The 17,499-nt window shown below is 48.7% G+C and overlaps 1 protein-coding gene across 5 annotated transcripts in view; it reads right to left on the bottom strand.

Annotated features, from left to right (window-relative positions):
• The window catches only part of CCAR1 (cell division cycle and apoptosis regulator 1), a 2,209,777-nt gene that overhangs the window by 582,783 nt on the left and 1,609,495 nt on the right, over positions 1 to 17,499 (bottom strand). For all 5 annotated transcript variants that reach the window (XM_085603559.1, XM_085603560.1, XM_085603562.1 and 2 more), the window contains one exon: positions 15,334 to 15,480. In XM_085603559.1, the coding sequence (XP_085459685.1) occupies positions 15,334 to 15,480 (147 nt within the window). The remainder of the gene's footprint in view (positions 1 to 15,333; positions 15,481 to 17,499) is intronic.

The following is a 17,499-nucleotide window of genomic DNA, read 5'->3' as shown; positions in this document are numbered from 1 at the left end:
AAACGAGTGGCACATAAAGCAAAGGGCACAGAAATGAATGCAAAACGAGTGGCACAGAAGGCAAAAATGACACAGAAATACGGGGCAGCGGGGAAACAGAAGGCAAAAGCGGGCTGAGAGGCACGGGGGCAGCAAGGGGAACAGAAGGAAAAACCGGGCAGAGACACGGGGGTAGCGAGGGGTACGGAAGGAAAGAAAACAGGCAAGGACCATGTGCAGGCAGCGGGGGAAGACAGACAACAGCGGTCACAGACATAACAAGAAGATACAGGCAGTACAGTAGAACAGTAGGCGGAAGATGAACAATCTTACGATTCCTCAGCAGCGGCACCTGGGGCAGGAACACACAGGCGGAGCTGTGCGGAGGGGGAGAGACCTACCTGGTGGGTCAAGGGTCAAGATTAACACAATGACACATTGTACTGGGGGTAAATTAACAGTACACAAGAAATGATTCATAGGGGACCCGCTTTTGCCTTGTACTTGCCTGATGCTTGCCACCAGATCAGTGGGGACTACGCTGTCCAGTCTGCCCTGCATTTTTACCGCGCCCGGACGCCAGCATCATCTAAAAGTGCAAGGAGGCACTTTAAATTCGGCCGCGGGCTCCCACAGGGCGGGACCCGCTTTTGCCCTGTACTTGCCTGATGCTTGCCCCTGGATCCGTGGGGACTACGCTGTCCAGACTACCCTGCATTCTTGCCCATCAGTGACCGAAGGAGGCCGGGCTTGGCCATCTCTCTTGGTCCCTCCAGCGGAGACACCGTTCCGGAATTGTTTTGGCTCTTACTGGCGTGATCCTGTTATTGCCTGTTCTAGCGGTAATAGTGGCTGAACGACTGTTGAGGTAGGGCAGAGTCTAGCTGTACACGGTCATCTTTGTACTGGCACTATTACTGTGGTCCGTTGATTGTGCAGGGGTTAGCCTCTGAAGTGCTTATTTGTGACCAGGCCCTCTGTATCAGCACTACTTGCAGAGCTCCTGCAGATTTGTGGGGTTGCCCTTTAGTAGATCGTTATTGTTGTTGACCTTGTGAACATTTTACAATTCCAAACTTTTATTTGAGCACTCCTCACTAACTGCCCACGAGTATGGTCAGGTGCAAAACAGCATTAGCAGCAGCAGCTGGAAAGCCTGCGACAGGTATCTCTGCAGTGACCACCATGGACTCTTTTTTGCAGCGGGCGGCAGCTGTGATCGACGAAGAAATTGAACTTGTTAAACTTGTTAACAGACGTCTCTCTAGGTCACCCACTGCCGCCTTACACCCTTTGCATTCTAATACACTTGTGCCCCTGATCAATGTTGAAGATGACCACCTGGGCCAGTGTAACATTAAGGACAGTCTTAGGTCCCCCAGCCATTTAACTGCTCCCTCCTTGCTTTTGCCCCTCTCCCCGGCGGATATAATAAGCAATAAGTCGGGTATCAAAGCATCATTAAACCAGGTGAACAGAGTATGTACAGTACCTGCCCACAATAAGCATCTGGAGTCCCTATCAACAACCGGGATAGGAAGCCCACCTTCGACCGAGTGGGGAGCATCAAGAGTGGGAGGGGCTACCAAAAGGAAATCTCAAGTGGTGGGGGGTAAAAGTTAAGAGATCTAGACCTAACTTGACGCCCAAAAACCCAGTATCCTCTCATTTAATGCCCATTGCTGACATAGCGAGCGCACTGGACTCCTTCCATGTATTGATGACAAATTTTTTGGACTCAAAGCTGGGCACGATAATCAGTCGCTTAACAGCTATTGAAAAATGTTTAGAGGCCCCCAAACATGGTGGCTCATCTTCATCATAGGGAGGGAACGGGGTTCAGCAAGGTCAATGTAGTGTGCAGCTACCCATCATGATCCTCCTAAAACTATTAGGAGCCAGTTATAGACACAGTCTCACTTACAGTCACATTTACCGGGGGGGGGGCACAAGTAACTGAAAGCCACATAACAGACACGCAAGGGGAAAGTCTAAGCTCTATTAGGGCAGCAGCTACTTTAGGGGTAAACCAAAACCACAACGGGTTAGCTTGCCAAATCAGTTCCAGTCAGATCCGGTCCCCCGAAGAGAATAACTAGAAGGCCGTCAGGTAGCCAGTCCCAGGGGGATCGCGATCTCCTTCCTCAGCAGTTACCAATCATTCACTTACCACCAGCATCCACTCCTTATGTAGAGGTATTGGGGAATGTGCCAACTCTCCCTCAGGGTTCCAGGGAGGATTTTTGCCAGTTAAAAAATAAAGTCTTTCTGGCTTTCGCTTAATACCTCGCTGGGAACTAGGTTGGAGAAAAATATCAACATGGTACGTAGAGTAAGTTGGATAGGTAGCTCATGCACATCAGCCCGGGGGAATGCGTCATTGTTAAATTTAACAAACCGCATATAGCAGAAAGGATACTGTTTACAGAGTCATACCCTGTTAACCGTGGATCAAAGTTGACCATTGTGGCTTTACCACTTGGTTACTTTTATAAACCTGTTCTGCCGGGGTGCAGTAACATACTTACCAATGATGTGGCTCTACCTGTTACCACAAATCCCGCCTGCCAGGCTTGGCTATCAGCACCTGCCCCCGTGGCTAGATTTTCTAAGGCAGATACCTTTACTGTGGCAGAATATTGGTCCACCACCTGTGAAGCTGTCTAATAGGTTTACTCCATTGGCTACGCTGGAGGCATGTGATTGACTTATTAGTACTGCTCTCACGGTCTCTGGTAGGCTGCTTCCCTAGCAGGATCCTGTAGTGTTAAGTAAGGGGGACATAGGGGGGTCTGCTAATAATGTGATATCCTGGAACGTTGCCGGTTTGGCGAACATGTTTTCTGATCCTATGTGGGTGGCCTATGTGAAACAGTTTAGTGTTATATGTTTCCAAGAAACATGCTTATTGGACCACAGCTTATTTTTGGAGAGCTACACGGCCTTTTTCGTCTCTGCTTTACCCTCTTTGGCTGGCAGACCAAAGGGTGGTCTTTTAATATACATCTCAATAGCACTGAAATGTCAGAATCAAGTCTTGCCCTCGACAAGCTCATGTTTACAGCCCTTGGTCCTAAGCAGAGGGGCATACAAAATGTGTTTCGTAAACTTTTAGAATGCAACATTATGCTCTAGCGATGGGTGTAACATCACACTGTTAGGAACTTTTATAAGACGACATTGCATAGCAGATCTGCACAACCTTATGGTTATGGAGGTTTTTAATATACATCCGTGTGGGGACCCTGGGATTACATGTTTAGCCGACTTGGGGTGTCCAAGGGCAGAGGAGGTTCTGAACGGCCTTCTACACCAATTTTACCTGATATCTCTCATGTCCTTGGGTGATCCGTTGAGCACGGCCTCTGTCCCCTCCTTTAAAGGGAGATGTAGCGGCACATTTATTTATTTTATTCTAGTTTCTTCCCTCTTACAATCTTTATTTCAAGGTTTTATAATTGAGGAAAGTGCTTTCAGTGACCATAACCCCCTGTGTGTTAAACTAGGAGGCCCCTTATTGACCATCAAACTAAGAGTTGAACCAAAGGGGGTCATAATACCGACCAACGGGAAGAGAAGGTTACGTTGGACACAGATCTCTCCCGAGAGTCGTTATAAATCAGTAAAAGAATCTTGTGCTAGTGAATTTGCACTGTGTACCTCGTTGGGTACTTCCCCGGATCAGGTAATAAGTGCTTTTAACACTATCTCCCTAAGAGTAGGAACATTTTTTAGTGCTCCGGTACGCAGCACAGTTTTCACAACTCCAAAATGGTTTGATTCGTCCTGCTCGCTGGCTTCAGGAAAACTGCGGGAGGCCCTTGATGAGAGTCCCAGGAACCAGGTTTTGGTTAGAGCATGCCGCAAACATTATAAATTGAAGTTAGCTAAACATAAATCTATTTTGAAGGATGAAGCATGGAAGGAGTTGTCAGAAGCCATTAACCTGAAGAATAGCTCCAGATTCTGGAGCATTAATAATAGACCCTTCCTTGTCCATGTTGAAGGTGGGGACTTGGGAGCACATATTACCGAGGACAAATAGGTGCTCCACTTCCAAACTATGTTTGAAAGTCCGTTATAGCAACCATGTCAGCATGGACAAGGAACAGATGCCTTCGAATTGGGTGAGTCGTGGAGGGCATTATTGGATTGACAACTAACAAAGCGCCGGGGCCTGATAGTATCCCCCCCGGACCTTTTTTAATCTGACGTACCCTTTTGGGCTCCTGTGCTTACAGCCGTTATTAATGCAGCTGCTAAGAAAGGATGCCCGGAGTCCTAGGCCATTTCTACACTCATGCCAGGATTTAACAAGCATTTGCAATGCAATGGGTCTCAAATTTGCGGGACTTTGAGCTACTGGCATTATAAATGACAAACCTTTTTATCTATGTGTAGGTTTTGAAAACATAAATAAAAGGCATTGTCATTTACAATGCCAATAGCTCAAAATTTCGCGAATCTGAGACCTATTACATTGCAAATGCTTGTTTCCTGAGACTTCGGTCAGCACATCATAATAAGGATAGTAGTTCCCGTGTTAGGACAAGGTTGAGGCTATGCATGATAATTCAATTTCAGAAGTGGGACGTAAGGTTTGTGTTAGATTGGGTATTTAAATGAAGTAGATTTGTCATGCGTCTCTTCCCAAGGAAAGCCTGGTAGGACAAAATCTCTAAAGTTGTCCTGGAGCACGTAAGAAGATGCATCTGCCGCTGCAACATGACTTCAGGCATCCCTAATCTTGCTCACTATGATTTGCCATGCAGCAAATCAGTAGTCACAAAGATGTGCAATAGTCAGTCACAAATCAACTGGAGCCAGTGTTAATACATCTTTTTGAGCACCAATATTCACAAAGCGTTCCAGGCATCCCCCAATCTGCAATAAAGGAAATACATTTCGAAAAGCTCTATGAAGATTACGGTAACATTAGGAATTTCTGGGCCTCCATTTTCACATCCTAGTAAATCTTAGACCGATACGCTGAGAAGATATTCAATAAATCAGAACCATGATCCTACTATTGACTCTACGGGCTTCGGATGCAAATCATGTAAAAGATGCAATGTCCAAGGGGATACATTTGCTATGCATTCACCATAAATCCACAACACTGTACTTTCGAGTAGATGAGGGCAGGTAGAGGGGAGCCAATATTTCATGGCGCGTGGTAGCAATGTAAGGCAGAAAGACGCCACACAATTGTTACCTGTAGCAAAAGGGTGTAAGAAGGTTTATTTCCTTAATTAGCAGGGGAAGCAATCTGTTCCAAAAATTTAATGTTGACATGTGTTAAATAAAATTTCACTACTCTTGAAACCGCTGGGCCATAAGGTAAGCGCCCGGACTGCAGCACACACCAGCCAGCACTTGATCATTAACCTTTGCAGATGCCAGCGCCGCTGCTGTTGCCAAGAAAACTGTTAAAAACAATTTCCTCTCTTCAAATGGAAGATAAATTGTTCTGATTTGCACTCTAGGAGTAAATAAATCGTCATCTCTGTGCTCCTTTGAGTGGGCTCTGCATCCGAGAAAGGGGGGGGGGGGTGGGGGGGGGGTGAGGGGGGGCTGGGCTTTTCAATCAGGACCAGCAGCAGTCACAGAAGACGTGCACCTCCAGCGGGGCACCGACTGCAGCCGACACCGGAGAAATACAGAACGGAGAGCAAACTACAAATCCATTTCGGTGACTCATAACAAAACAAGTTTGAAAATAAAAGCACTGGAAGCAATCCAGGTAGTTCTCGTGTTTCTTGCTTGCTTGATTCCCCTTTGCAAACAACTGACCAAACCGACCGCATTTTATTTTCGGAGAACTCTTTTCTATCGAATGCACTTTTGTCTCTCATAAGAAAATAACACAATTTACATGGCTCTAGGTGTGAAAACGTTCGCAGAAAGCAACGACAAACGACTACTTCATTTCAGCAACAGTGGATTTTGATTCAGATCAACACATACTTAAACAAGCAGGGAGGGGGTGGCAAATGGTGTGCACTTTCACGCCCGCTTTGATGTCTTCAGTGGCCACGCGGCTCACTGAGGACATCAAAGCAGCCGCGAAAGTGAAAGTGATCAGGCAGTGCTTTTCAGGCTGCCAAATGGTGCGCGCGCCCGGCGCACATGCACTGTATTTGGAGGCCTGAAAAGCACTAGTTTGCACTGCCAGATCCCCCTTTTACAAAAGCTCTCGCGAGAGCAGCGCTAAAGCGCTGTCTCAGACGAGACCTAAAAAGGGTGACCGAAGTAGTACACATTGTTACAGGCCCATCTCGCTGTTGGACTCAGTAGTCAAGGTGCTGCGTCATGTGCTACTTGATAGATTGACCACCTGGACAGAGGAACATGAGATACTCTCAGATGTACAATATGGGTTCCGCCCGGGCCGGTCAACCATCACAAACTGTCTCAACCCAAATTTGATACTTAATAAGTACACGGTGGCGCGATCTGGCACTATTTATCTAGCCTTCATGGACTTGTCCTCCGCGTTTGATCGTGTGAATAGCGCAAAACTGTGGCAGGCCATGAAGGATATTGGGGTTGATGCTTCTGTTATCCATTTTTTGGCTGACCTTCACCGGGCAACTAAGGCTAACGTTAGATTTCCAAACGGGCTCCGGGTGTCCCGGAACTTTGACATTAAAAGAGGTGTACCGCAGGGGTGTATTTTGGCGCCTTTTTTGTTTAACCTTTACATCAATGATCTAGATAAGCTCCTTTATCAACCAGGGTAGATTATCTCCACGCAGGCCGTTGAGGCCTCCCTGTTTTACTCTATGTGGTAGATGCGGCCCTTATTTCCAGGACTGCCAGGGGGCTCCAATCTCAGCTTGTCGCTTTTTCTGATTTTATGTCGGAATGTGATTTAACCATTAATAACTCAAAATCTTTTGTTATGGAAGTAGGGATAAGCCAGAAAAAGAATTTTCAATTCAGGCTAGGTACAGTTAAGGTACCCTGAACCGATGCTTTCTCTTATCTCGGGGTTAGCCTGGACGACCAGCTTAAATGGGGTCCGCTTAAACAAAGGAAGAAGGGAGACCTGGCCTGAACACAGCTATTTTCAACTTTGCCTCTAAACTGGGCAATAGACCTATATCTTCCCTGTTGAAGATCTACCAAGCAAGAAGTGTAGCCACAGCCGCCTATGGGAGTGAACTATGGAGGTACATTGCTGCACATGTTTTTCAGGTAACCAAGAATTCCTTTCTAAAGCGCATGTTAGGTGTACCCCAGGGCACGCCCAACCTGGTGGTACACGAGGAATTGGGGGTACCTTATCTAAGTGATACTTTGGCACTCAGACCCTTGATTGTTTGGCTAAAAACCTGGTTAAAAGAGGGACTAACACTTTGCCATTTGATTTTAAAGGATTGTATGTCCCTGGATCATGTGATTAATATACCTTGGTTTAGATACATTAAGAGCAGCTTTGAAAAACTGGGACGAGCTGAACTTTTTACTAACCCTGATTTGATAACCAATAAGGATGTGAGGATAATAAGGGAGTCCTTTATCAGTTTAAGAACATTGGAAAGGGAAGAGCTGGAGCTGCGGAAACCAAGCAATGCTAAAGACGACCCCATTAGCCTAGCAGTATCTCCTGGTGCTTTTATCTGTTTATGAACGTTTTTTATTGACAAGGTTTCGCTTGGACCTCTTTCACCTCCTGCTTGCCTTCCCCAGGGGGTGCAGTAGAGGCCAGCAGCTTGCATCCTGTGGCTGCGACGGTGAATCTCCACAGGACTGCTACATTTTATGTTTTTCTGTAAATTTTATGAGGTTCCGAGGAAGTCTTTTTCAGTCCCTATTTTTAAGAAGCTGAATTTTGCTCAGGCGCGCCCAGCTCTCCTGTATCTACAACTGCTTAAGGACGATTGTATTTTCTTTGTTATTGGTTATCTGAAATCTGTGGTGAAGTCCAGGGCTTGTCTTTTTTTTTTTTTTTTTTTTTTATAAAAACCTTTATTTTCAAAAGTCTGGACACAGCTATTCAGCCGACAACCCGGAGGTTCGGCAGCTTCGATAAAGAGGAACAGAGACGCGTCCACAGTACAGTGAAGGAGGAGTGCAAAGATTCCATTTTTTAAATAAACACAAAACACACAACAACCCCCAGCAAGGCAAGAACACTGAATGCCCATGGTGATAGCCCCCCCAGGGGAGGCAGGACCCCAATCATCTACCATTTACAGTACTGTGAAAAGAGGAAGAAGGGGGACAGCAGAGGCCAAAGAAGTCCATTAACCATACTGAGCTGGAAAGAAGGTTAGGAGGAAAGCTGTTCCTCGGGGAGATCCAAATCAGGGGCAAGACAAATTCCCCCCCTGTATTGATTCCACCGCCCCCAGATGGCGTGCCACTTCCGAGGGCGGCCTCTAGCGCAATATACCGTCTTCTCCCTTAGCATACTCCAGTCCATATTTTCTTTCCACGCGGTCAATGTGGGGGGCCCCACGGATCCCCACAATCGCGCTATATCTCTCTTAGCGACCATGTTACCCAGAGTCACCCATTGGGTCTGCGCCGCATTATGATCAGTGGGCCCCCAGACATTCAGGAGACAACACCGCGCTTCCGGCTGCATAGCAATGCCCGTCACCTCCCCCATCACTGCATGGACTCTCCTCCAGAATTCCGTGATGACACCACATTCCCAAATGATATGCAGGAAAGTACCCACCATACCACATCCCATCCTGCATAGGCCGTCCTCCGAGAATCCCATGTGAACCAGCCTTGGCCCCGTCACATACACTCGATGCAGTATTTTAAGCTGCACCAGCCTCAGACGCGACGGGATCGCAACCTCCTTAGGAGAGGAAACAGCAGACTGCCAATCCTCGTCATCCAACTCGAGGCCATCCCTAGACCACTGGTCCCTCAACCCCAGAAGCATATCCGCCCGGACGTTGATCAGTTTCTTATAGATGAGCGAGATCGTGCTCTCGGGCATATGGCCATCAAGGACCCGGTCCTCCAAAGGAGAGGACTCAGGCACCTTCTCACCCTCTATGAGGACTGATCGAAGGGTGTGACGCACCTGAATATAGCGGAAAAACTCAGATGGCCCCAGCTCATACTCCTTCTGCAACTCTTCAAAGGACTTCACCCTCCCCTTAATCAGGACATCTCCGACCCTGGAGATGCCGATCAAGTCCCATTTGTCAAAGCCTTTTGTGTGCCAAAGCCTACCCAGTCTCTCAGATTCAAACAGCGGGGTAGCGAGGGTGAGCCTATCCTTCCAGCCCAGCGAGTCAGTTGCCATCTTCCACACACGCACCGCCACACCAGTGGGCCCCGTGAGGGACGAGTCCAGGGACCGCGAATACAACGCCCTGTAATAGTTACCACCACGCAGCAACCACCTGTCCATGGCATACCCAGGGCTGAGGGCAGGGCCATAAAACCCATGATTAATCGCACTCAGCTGGGTGGCCCAATAGTACCGTCGGATGTCTGGAAGCGCAATACCCCCGTCGTACCATGGGAGCGTCAACTTTGCAATAGCTATTCGCGGCCGCCCGTCCCACAGCAACGTTCGTTGGAGGCCTTCGACCTCCCGAAAGTAGTTGGCCGGTACCCAATCCAAAGTATTCTGCAGTGCGTAGAGGAACCAGGGAAGAGACATCATTTTGAACAGGGACGCGCGCCCAACGAGGGAGAGCGGCAGCCTCCGCCAGCCCTCCACATCCCGCCTCAGGCGCGCTAGGGGGGGGAGCAGGTTCCTCTCATATCGCACAGCAGAGTCCATGGAGATAAAGATCCCCAGATACACGAAGCCCTGCTGAGCAACCTGGATCGAACAAGTTCGAGGGATCGGTGGAACCTCGCCACTAAGAACATATAAATACGATTTACTCCAGTTGATAACGAGACCCGAGTTCCTACCGAAAGATGTGAGTACGTCACAGACCACTATAAGTGATTTCTTGGGTGAGGCAAGATACAACAGGATGTCATCAGCATAGAGCGATATACGGTCCTCGTGTTCAGGCGACCATCTAAGTCCCCGTATATCCGGGTGCCAGCGTATTCACGCAGCCAGCGGCTCAAGGGCGAGGGCAAACAACAATGGCGACAGGGGACAACCTTGCCGAGTACCCCTCCCAAGCTGAAACGGAGTCGACGCCCGGCCATTTACCACCACACTCGCGAGAGGGCCCTCATACAGCAACCTCACCCAGCTCACAAAACCGTGGCCAAAGCCGAACTTGGTCAACACGGCCCACAGATATGCCCATTCCACCGTGTCAAAGGCCATCGTGGCATCGAGAGACGCCACAATAGCTGGTTCACGCAGCGTGCCCGCCCTGGCGATTACACCATGAAGGCGCCGAAGATTTAACGCTGTGTTACGGTGCGGGATGAATCCGGATTGATCCGGATGGACCAAGTCACCGAGTACCCTAATCAACCGGGCCGCCAGGATTTTAGCCAGATTTTCGGCTCTGCGTTAAGGAGTGAGATAGGCCTATATGAGGCGCACTTATCTCGGGGTTTGCCCTCTTTGTGTATAACCACAATCGTCGCCAGTCGCTGATCCAACGGGAGGGCCCCACTCCCCCGCGCCTCCACGAACATGGCGCGCAGGTGAGGGGCAACCCTATCCGGAAACAGCTTGTACAGGTCGACCGGCAAGCCGTTCGGACCCGAGGCCTTGCCCGAGTTCAATGCGCGGATAGCCCCCGCCACCTCATCGACCGTTATGTCACCATCTAGATCGTCCCTATCTATATCAGAGAGACAGGGCAATGCAATATCACGCAGGAGGTCACGCGAGTCCTCGGGCGGCCTGTCCGACACTGAGGCATAAACCATACGGAAATAGTCCGAGAAACACTGCACAATCCTCTCAGGTTCCACAATCACCTCTCCCCCCTCTCCCGTCAACTCCGGCACTACTCTATTGACCCGTTCTTTTTTGTCCAGCCAAGCCAGGGGTTTCCCGGCCTTGTCACCAACATCATACAGACGGCCCTCCTGTTCCCTACCGAGGGTCTTAGCGGCATTCGTCACCAGGTCCTTATACTCGGATTGCTTCAAGCACAGCTCATGCAGTGAGGCCTCTGTAACCTCCTCCTCCAGCGCTCCCTCCAAAGCCGCGATCTCCTCCTCAACCTGCAAAACCTCGCCATCTCTCCGCCGCTTGGCAGCCACTACAAGGGAGAGGGCTTCCCCTCGCAGCACGGTCTTAAATGCTTCCCACAGCGACACTGCCGAGTCCACGGATCCCTGATTGTCCTTGAAAAAATTATCTACTGTCTTTACCAGCGCGCTACGCATCTTGGGGTCTCGGAAATACCATGGGTCGATAGGGGCCACCCTTCCCCCTCCCTCTCGACCCAGATCCAGCCTGACCCACACCGGCGAATGGTCAGATATACCACGCGCCATGTGCCTGGCCTCAGACACCAATGAGGCATGCGCAGCCAGAGTGAGTAGGTAGTCAATCCTAGAAAGGCTACCATGCGCCCCGGAGTGGAAAGTGTATTGGCTCTGTGTGGGGTGCCGGAGCCTCCAGCAGTCTATCAGGCCAAGCGTATCTAGAAAGTCTGGAAGCCACTTCTGAGCCCCCCCAGTGTCTCTGGGCGGGTATCTATCCAGCAGGCCGGAGCCAACAGCGTTGAAATCACCTCCCACTACAAGCATACCCCCCGGGAGATCCAGCAGGGCCCTACCCAGATCTGTGAACGTGGAGGCCTGCAGGGCCGGCGGGACATAAACCGAAACTAAAACCAAAGTTCTTCCTTCCCACCGCCCCGCCACCGCCACAAACCTCCCCCTATCATCAACAATGGTGGAGTCCACCTCAAATGGTAGCGAGGCTCTGACTAGGATGCCCACACCCCTGGACCCAGAGGAGAATCCCGAATGAGCTATGAATTTATAACCCTTCCTATTCAGGGCATAGCACGTATTACCTATAAGATGCGTCTCCTGCAGCAGGGCAACATCCGGCAATGACCGTTTCAAGAATTGCAAAACAATCCCACGCTTAATGCGATCCCCCAAACCATTAACATTCCAACTTATAACACTTAAACCCCTACCCCCCATCTCCAAACGTAAAGAGGCCCACCCCACACCCGAAGAGCCACCATGGAACAGTCCTGGAAATAATCACTATGCCTTGCGGAAACAAACCCCCCAACAACAAACCCAAAATCCCGGAAACCCCCCCCACCCTGCACCCCTGCTGCAGCTTACAAAGCCCCCCCAACTTGCAGTGTGCCTGTCGCCCTACCAAACCCAAAATCTACAAAAAGTACCCTAAGGGAGGAAAGAGCTCCCCTCGTCCTCCCACAACCTCCGTATTTACTGCAAGTCATTATCTAAAGTCAGTCCGAGTCAGTCCGGTTCCGAAGACATCAACCTTGTTCATCCCGGCCACTGTCCCCGTCTACGGCAGTGTCCTCTTCCGTGCGTCGTCGAGGCAGAGCGTCCAGCCATTCATCCGCCATGGCAGGCGACTCAAAGAAGAATGTTCGGTCTTCAAACACCACACGTAGTCTGGCAGGGAAGAGCATGGCGTATTTCAGTTCCCTCTCCCGAAACCTCCTCTTCACCCCCAGGAAGCCCTGCCGCTGCCTCTGCACCTGCTGGGTGAAGTCAGGATAGAAATTTACCGACGCGTTCTGGAAGGGGACCGGGCCCGTTACCCTCGAGGCCTGCAGGATAGCGTCCCGGTCTCGAAAATGAAAGAGCCGGGCGACGATCGGCCTCGGTGTGGCTCCCACCTTGGGCCGCCCACCCGGCACTCTATGGGCCCGCTCAACTGCGAAGAACTTCCCTAGACCCTTAGGCTGCAGATGATTGAGCACCAAGTCCTCCACGAGCAGGTCCACTGAAGTCTCGTCCGAGGACTCCGGGACCCCGATAACGCGCATGTTGTTGCGCCTGGCCCGGCTCTCGAAGTCCTCCAACCGACGGGCGGCGAGATCATTCTCGGTCCGCAACTTACGGACCTCGGTCTGCAGGTCCGAGACATCATCGGCGAGGCCCGTGGTCTTGATGTCCAGGGATTTGACCCGTTCATTTGTTTTGCCCAAATCCGCGCGGATCAGATTAACATCCACCAAGATGGTATCCACTTTGTGCGCCAGGGCGTCAAACTGTCTCCCAATCGAAGTCTGCAGCCCGTCGAGTGCACCCATGACATCCTGCAGTGAGAGCTCCGGGGCCAAGGGTGAGGCAGTCTTCTGTGTGTCCGGGGACTGGCTCGGTGCACCCGGTGACCCCTTCTGCTGGGCATAGCGGTCCATGTTATTGGCTTGAGTGTAGGCTCCCCGCCTGGTGGCCTTGGGCTTCGGCCGGTCACCTCTGCTTTGCCCGACATGGTGGGCTCAAGCAAGTCGGGTCAAACAGGACTGCCCTCTCTCAGCGAGAGAGATCAGGAGTGCTCCGTCTTACGATGGGTCGCCAGTGTGGCATGCAGAGCGTCCAAATGATAATAAAGCAGACGCGAGCACTCCCTGGGCTGGGCAGACAAAGGGCGAGAAAGTGGAAGTGAAAGGATAGGAACCTCCGTCCGGCAGTTCACACCTCGCCTGGCCGCTGTTGTTCAATTAGAGGTCGGGCATCCTGCCAACTCGAGCCCCTGGCATCCCTCGGAGATGGGCCTCAATCTTCCGCCATGCATAACTCCAGTTCCCGGTGGGCGATTCGACCTCGGGTGGCATCGATCGCCTCCCTGACAAGTCATCTACACGATGCCATGCATACAAACAGGATTATATACAGGATAGAAGACGGAGGGCACGAGGGTCTCGGGAGCTCAAGGCTCACGCGGCCATCTTGGTCAAGCGCTAGGCTCCTCCTCCAGGGCTTGTCTAGATTAAAAAGTGTTGAGTGTTTTGGGCTTATGGTTACCATTTTTAAGTTTTATTCACTTTCATAAAATAGGACTCTTCTATTGAGGGAATTAATTTAAAGGGGAAAATTGTTGATTTATGAATTGTAATTTTATGTCACCAAACAATCAGATATATGGTAGAACGTTGTTTTACAATGTTAAATGGTGCAGACCTTTTACAATTTTATAATACCTTATGGTTGTGTCACTCTGTTTCATGGTTATTATGTTACAGTCAACCATGGGACTATTGATGATAAATTGTGCTGCTATTCTGAATATTCAATTATTTTTATGTTCTGTCATTTTTTATGGTTTTATACTTTAAAAAACGAATAAAGTTTATACTGATTGATTGACTGATTCATAAGGCCTCATTTGGGGTTTCATGGACTGAGTAGGGCCCATCTGGTGGTAGAAGACATTACTTTTGCCATCCCAATGGGACTCAGTCTGACAAATTTAGAGATGACCACTGGCCCAGTGGTCATCTCCGTACAACTGAAAGGAATCATCGTCACAGTAGTTCCTTTCAGTTTACTAAATGTTTGGTGGACAGCCTACATGGGTTTTGATGGCTGCTCATCAAATGGTTTTAAAAAATGTTATGTTTAGAAAAAACTCCCAAAGTGGGTATTTGTTTCTGAATACAAAAAAGTTATTACCCTTTTCCTGTCCCTCACCGCCAGGTTTTTCCTTGCGTGGAGTGACAAGAAAAAGAAAATACATGACATCATTCATCATAGATAGGGTGGGAGGTGTAATATTGTTTCTTCAATGGTTCCTACTCTGTCAGAGGAAGCCTGTAACTGGAATAAACAAGGTCTACTGGTCTCTATATAAGAGGCGGGGGACCAAGAATTTGGCGTCTATATTGCAATAGTGTACCCTGGAAGGAGAAAGAGGAAAGAGAGGATGGAAAAACATGACAAAGAAAGAAAGCAAGGGTGAAAAAAACCTGCAAAAGTGAGGTAAAGGAGCAGGGTGGTGTAGATGAAAAAGGCATGCGGGGAAATCAAGATCACGCAGCCTTGGTATTTGTGATCCCAACCTAACACCAGCCACGGACTTATGTGAAATTTGGGCACTGACACTTAGCACAAGACGACGTGTGAAGCTTCAACGTCTGTCCTGCATGACATATTGGCTCCACAACTATAAAATAGCCCACACTACGGTCAAAGATGCTAAATTTGCTAGCAAAATATGGGCACAGCTACAGGAAAGCATAATATGTTGCTTCTTGGCTTTGCATGATTTGCAACCAACATCACTTGGTGTGTTTACCATTACAGTAAATATACAAAAAAATACAACAATTGAGAAACAACAAACTATAAATAATATCACGTACACCACAAAAGACTGAAAGCATTTTCAACTATGTAATACTGTTTCTAATGCATTACCTTTTCAATAGGGTTCTATATGTTTAATGAAAAGTGTCACAGCATTAAATATTACTTACTAAATTATTTTGAAACACGTACCTGGGCTCGGGAAAGATGTAATCCAAGAGTGTATAGAATTTCCTCCAAATCTTTTTCCAACAAATATCCACAGTGGCATTGATCAAAATAAATAAAGGCCATAAGAAGATCCTTGTTAACTGTAATCATTGACTGTTTTTCATTTTCCTATGGGGAAAATGAATTTTACATTACACTATCATCAAAGACTTTGCTTGTTTTGCGCTGCCCACTTTAAACGTTTTTGCCCTTTATTTTTAACATGTTCATTAACTCTTCTGATCCCAACAGAGGGCAGCTTGTGTTATTTATGAAGTACAATGTGCAATAAATACAACTGTAACAATAAAGCAGTTACTTACCATTGGTATCTATTGTTCTGGTGTATACTCTGTCTAACCATAAATTCCTCATCTTGTGCATATTCCACATGAGGTATTCAAGGCACTATGATATGATTAGCGCAGTATATCTAAGGATAGTTTGACTAGTTATGGTGTATTAAACGGTTCGAAATCCCCGATTATGTTAGTACGACAAAAAGGGCCGAGAAACCGAACCGCCTCCATCTTGGATTGCGGCTCTCTCTCACTTGGGAGTCACGTGGTATTTTCCGCACACCCTCTGCTTCCCCTTTCCTTGCAGTTAATTAGGAGACAGGCTGAGTTGCTGAGAAGCAAGGTCACATCTGCTAAAAGGGAGTATCAGGCAAATTCCTCTAGACCTGGGACGAGAAGGGAGTCACCCTTTCGACCTTCTCTGTAAAGATAGTAACCCTTTGTATGTGTAACCGAAACTAGAAATAGGCATGAGCTCATTAGGGGCGCCAGGACTAACTGGTACTTTTCCACATATAAGGTTTTGTATGCTGTACTGATAATGTATAAAAGTGTGTTACTGTCAAGGAGCCAGCAACCTTCCTCGGCGCACCTGATGGGTGAGGATCGACGAGGCTCCTCTATATAGAGTTCTGTGGTGGCTAATAAACGTTTGAACCTTCCACGTTGCCAACTGCTCCTTTTTGCATAATATTGCGGGCCAGTGGTAAGTGTGGCCCTTGGAATAATTATTTGGACACAACAGTTGGCGACCACGAAGGGACCCCGTGAAAGGGTCTTTCCCCCCCCCCGTATTCGGGTGGTGGGATTGGGGGCGTCCTGACCGGTTGGCGAGAGAGGAGCCTGAGGATTTCTCCCACCCTGCACGACTTTTCGGTACGTCCCCTGCTGCTAGTTACCCTTCGCCGGGGTCCTACGGGCTTAACCCAGAAACTGGACTGATTTGGTCGGGAGGAGTTGGCAGCGGAGAATGAACATTCGTATCTGGGTGCACCCGGTGAGTATTGATTTGATTTGACGCACGCGTTATAAACGGTGCATTATTGGTTAAGGCACGCGTTGAAGACAGTGTGCTATTTGATTGATTTGAGAGCATTCGTTGAGAACGATGCATTTTTGATTTTGAACACGGATTGTATTTGTTTGAAGCTCGCGCTGGACAGCGGTGCATTGATTTGAAGGCACGCACCGGAGGGTGGTGTCTTGCTTGATCGGGTTAGCATTACCGTGGTTTGACTCGAAGTACGTACAGGTTGCATTCGATTTGAGTAAAAAACGGCGCGCCGAAGGATTATAAAACGGATTGCACGTGGAAGGACCCGCGACCTAGACTGGGTAGCCACAGGGCATACTCCTGACGGGGCAAGTCCCCGTTGGGGGCTGGTCTTAGTGGTGAGCCAGGAGGGTGGCCGGAATCCCACGTGCAGTTTGGTTTTTGGACTGTGAACCAGAGTCGACGGGCTTGGTTCTCTGATACTGATTGTATGTTGTGTATGATTCGTGTTGATTGTTGTTTGTGTATACATGTCTGAAAATTAACCAAAATGTCTTGTTTTAGTAAATTGAATTGTTTTGGCTGCTGCTGTCGAACAAGTGACTCCAGACTAGCTGAGAGCCAACCCGCCCCGCCGGAGGGCAGTCCTAGCCATTTTATGTATGTCAAACATGGGATCTCTCCGTTGTTGTTCTGCACTCTGTGGCATAAGTATACCAAGGGCAATGAGGAGTTACGCTGGCCCAAAACGGGTTCGTTTGATGAGAAGAAAATTGCGTTCCTACAGGAACAGCTGTTTTCTAGGCGAAGTAGGCAGGCCATGTTTGACGCTCTAATTGCATGGCAGAAGGAGGC

The sequence above is a fragment of the Triturus cristatus genome, chromosome 1_2 (assembly GCF_964204655.1).
Source record: "Triturus cristatus chromosome 1_2, aTriCri1.1, whole genome shotgun sequence".
NCBI classification, from domain to species: domain Eukaryota; kingdom Metazoa; phylum Chordata; class Amphibia; order Caudata; family Salamandridae; genus Triturus; species Triturus cristatus.
This window is presented reverse-complemented; position numbering and strand designations above follow the sequence as displayed.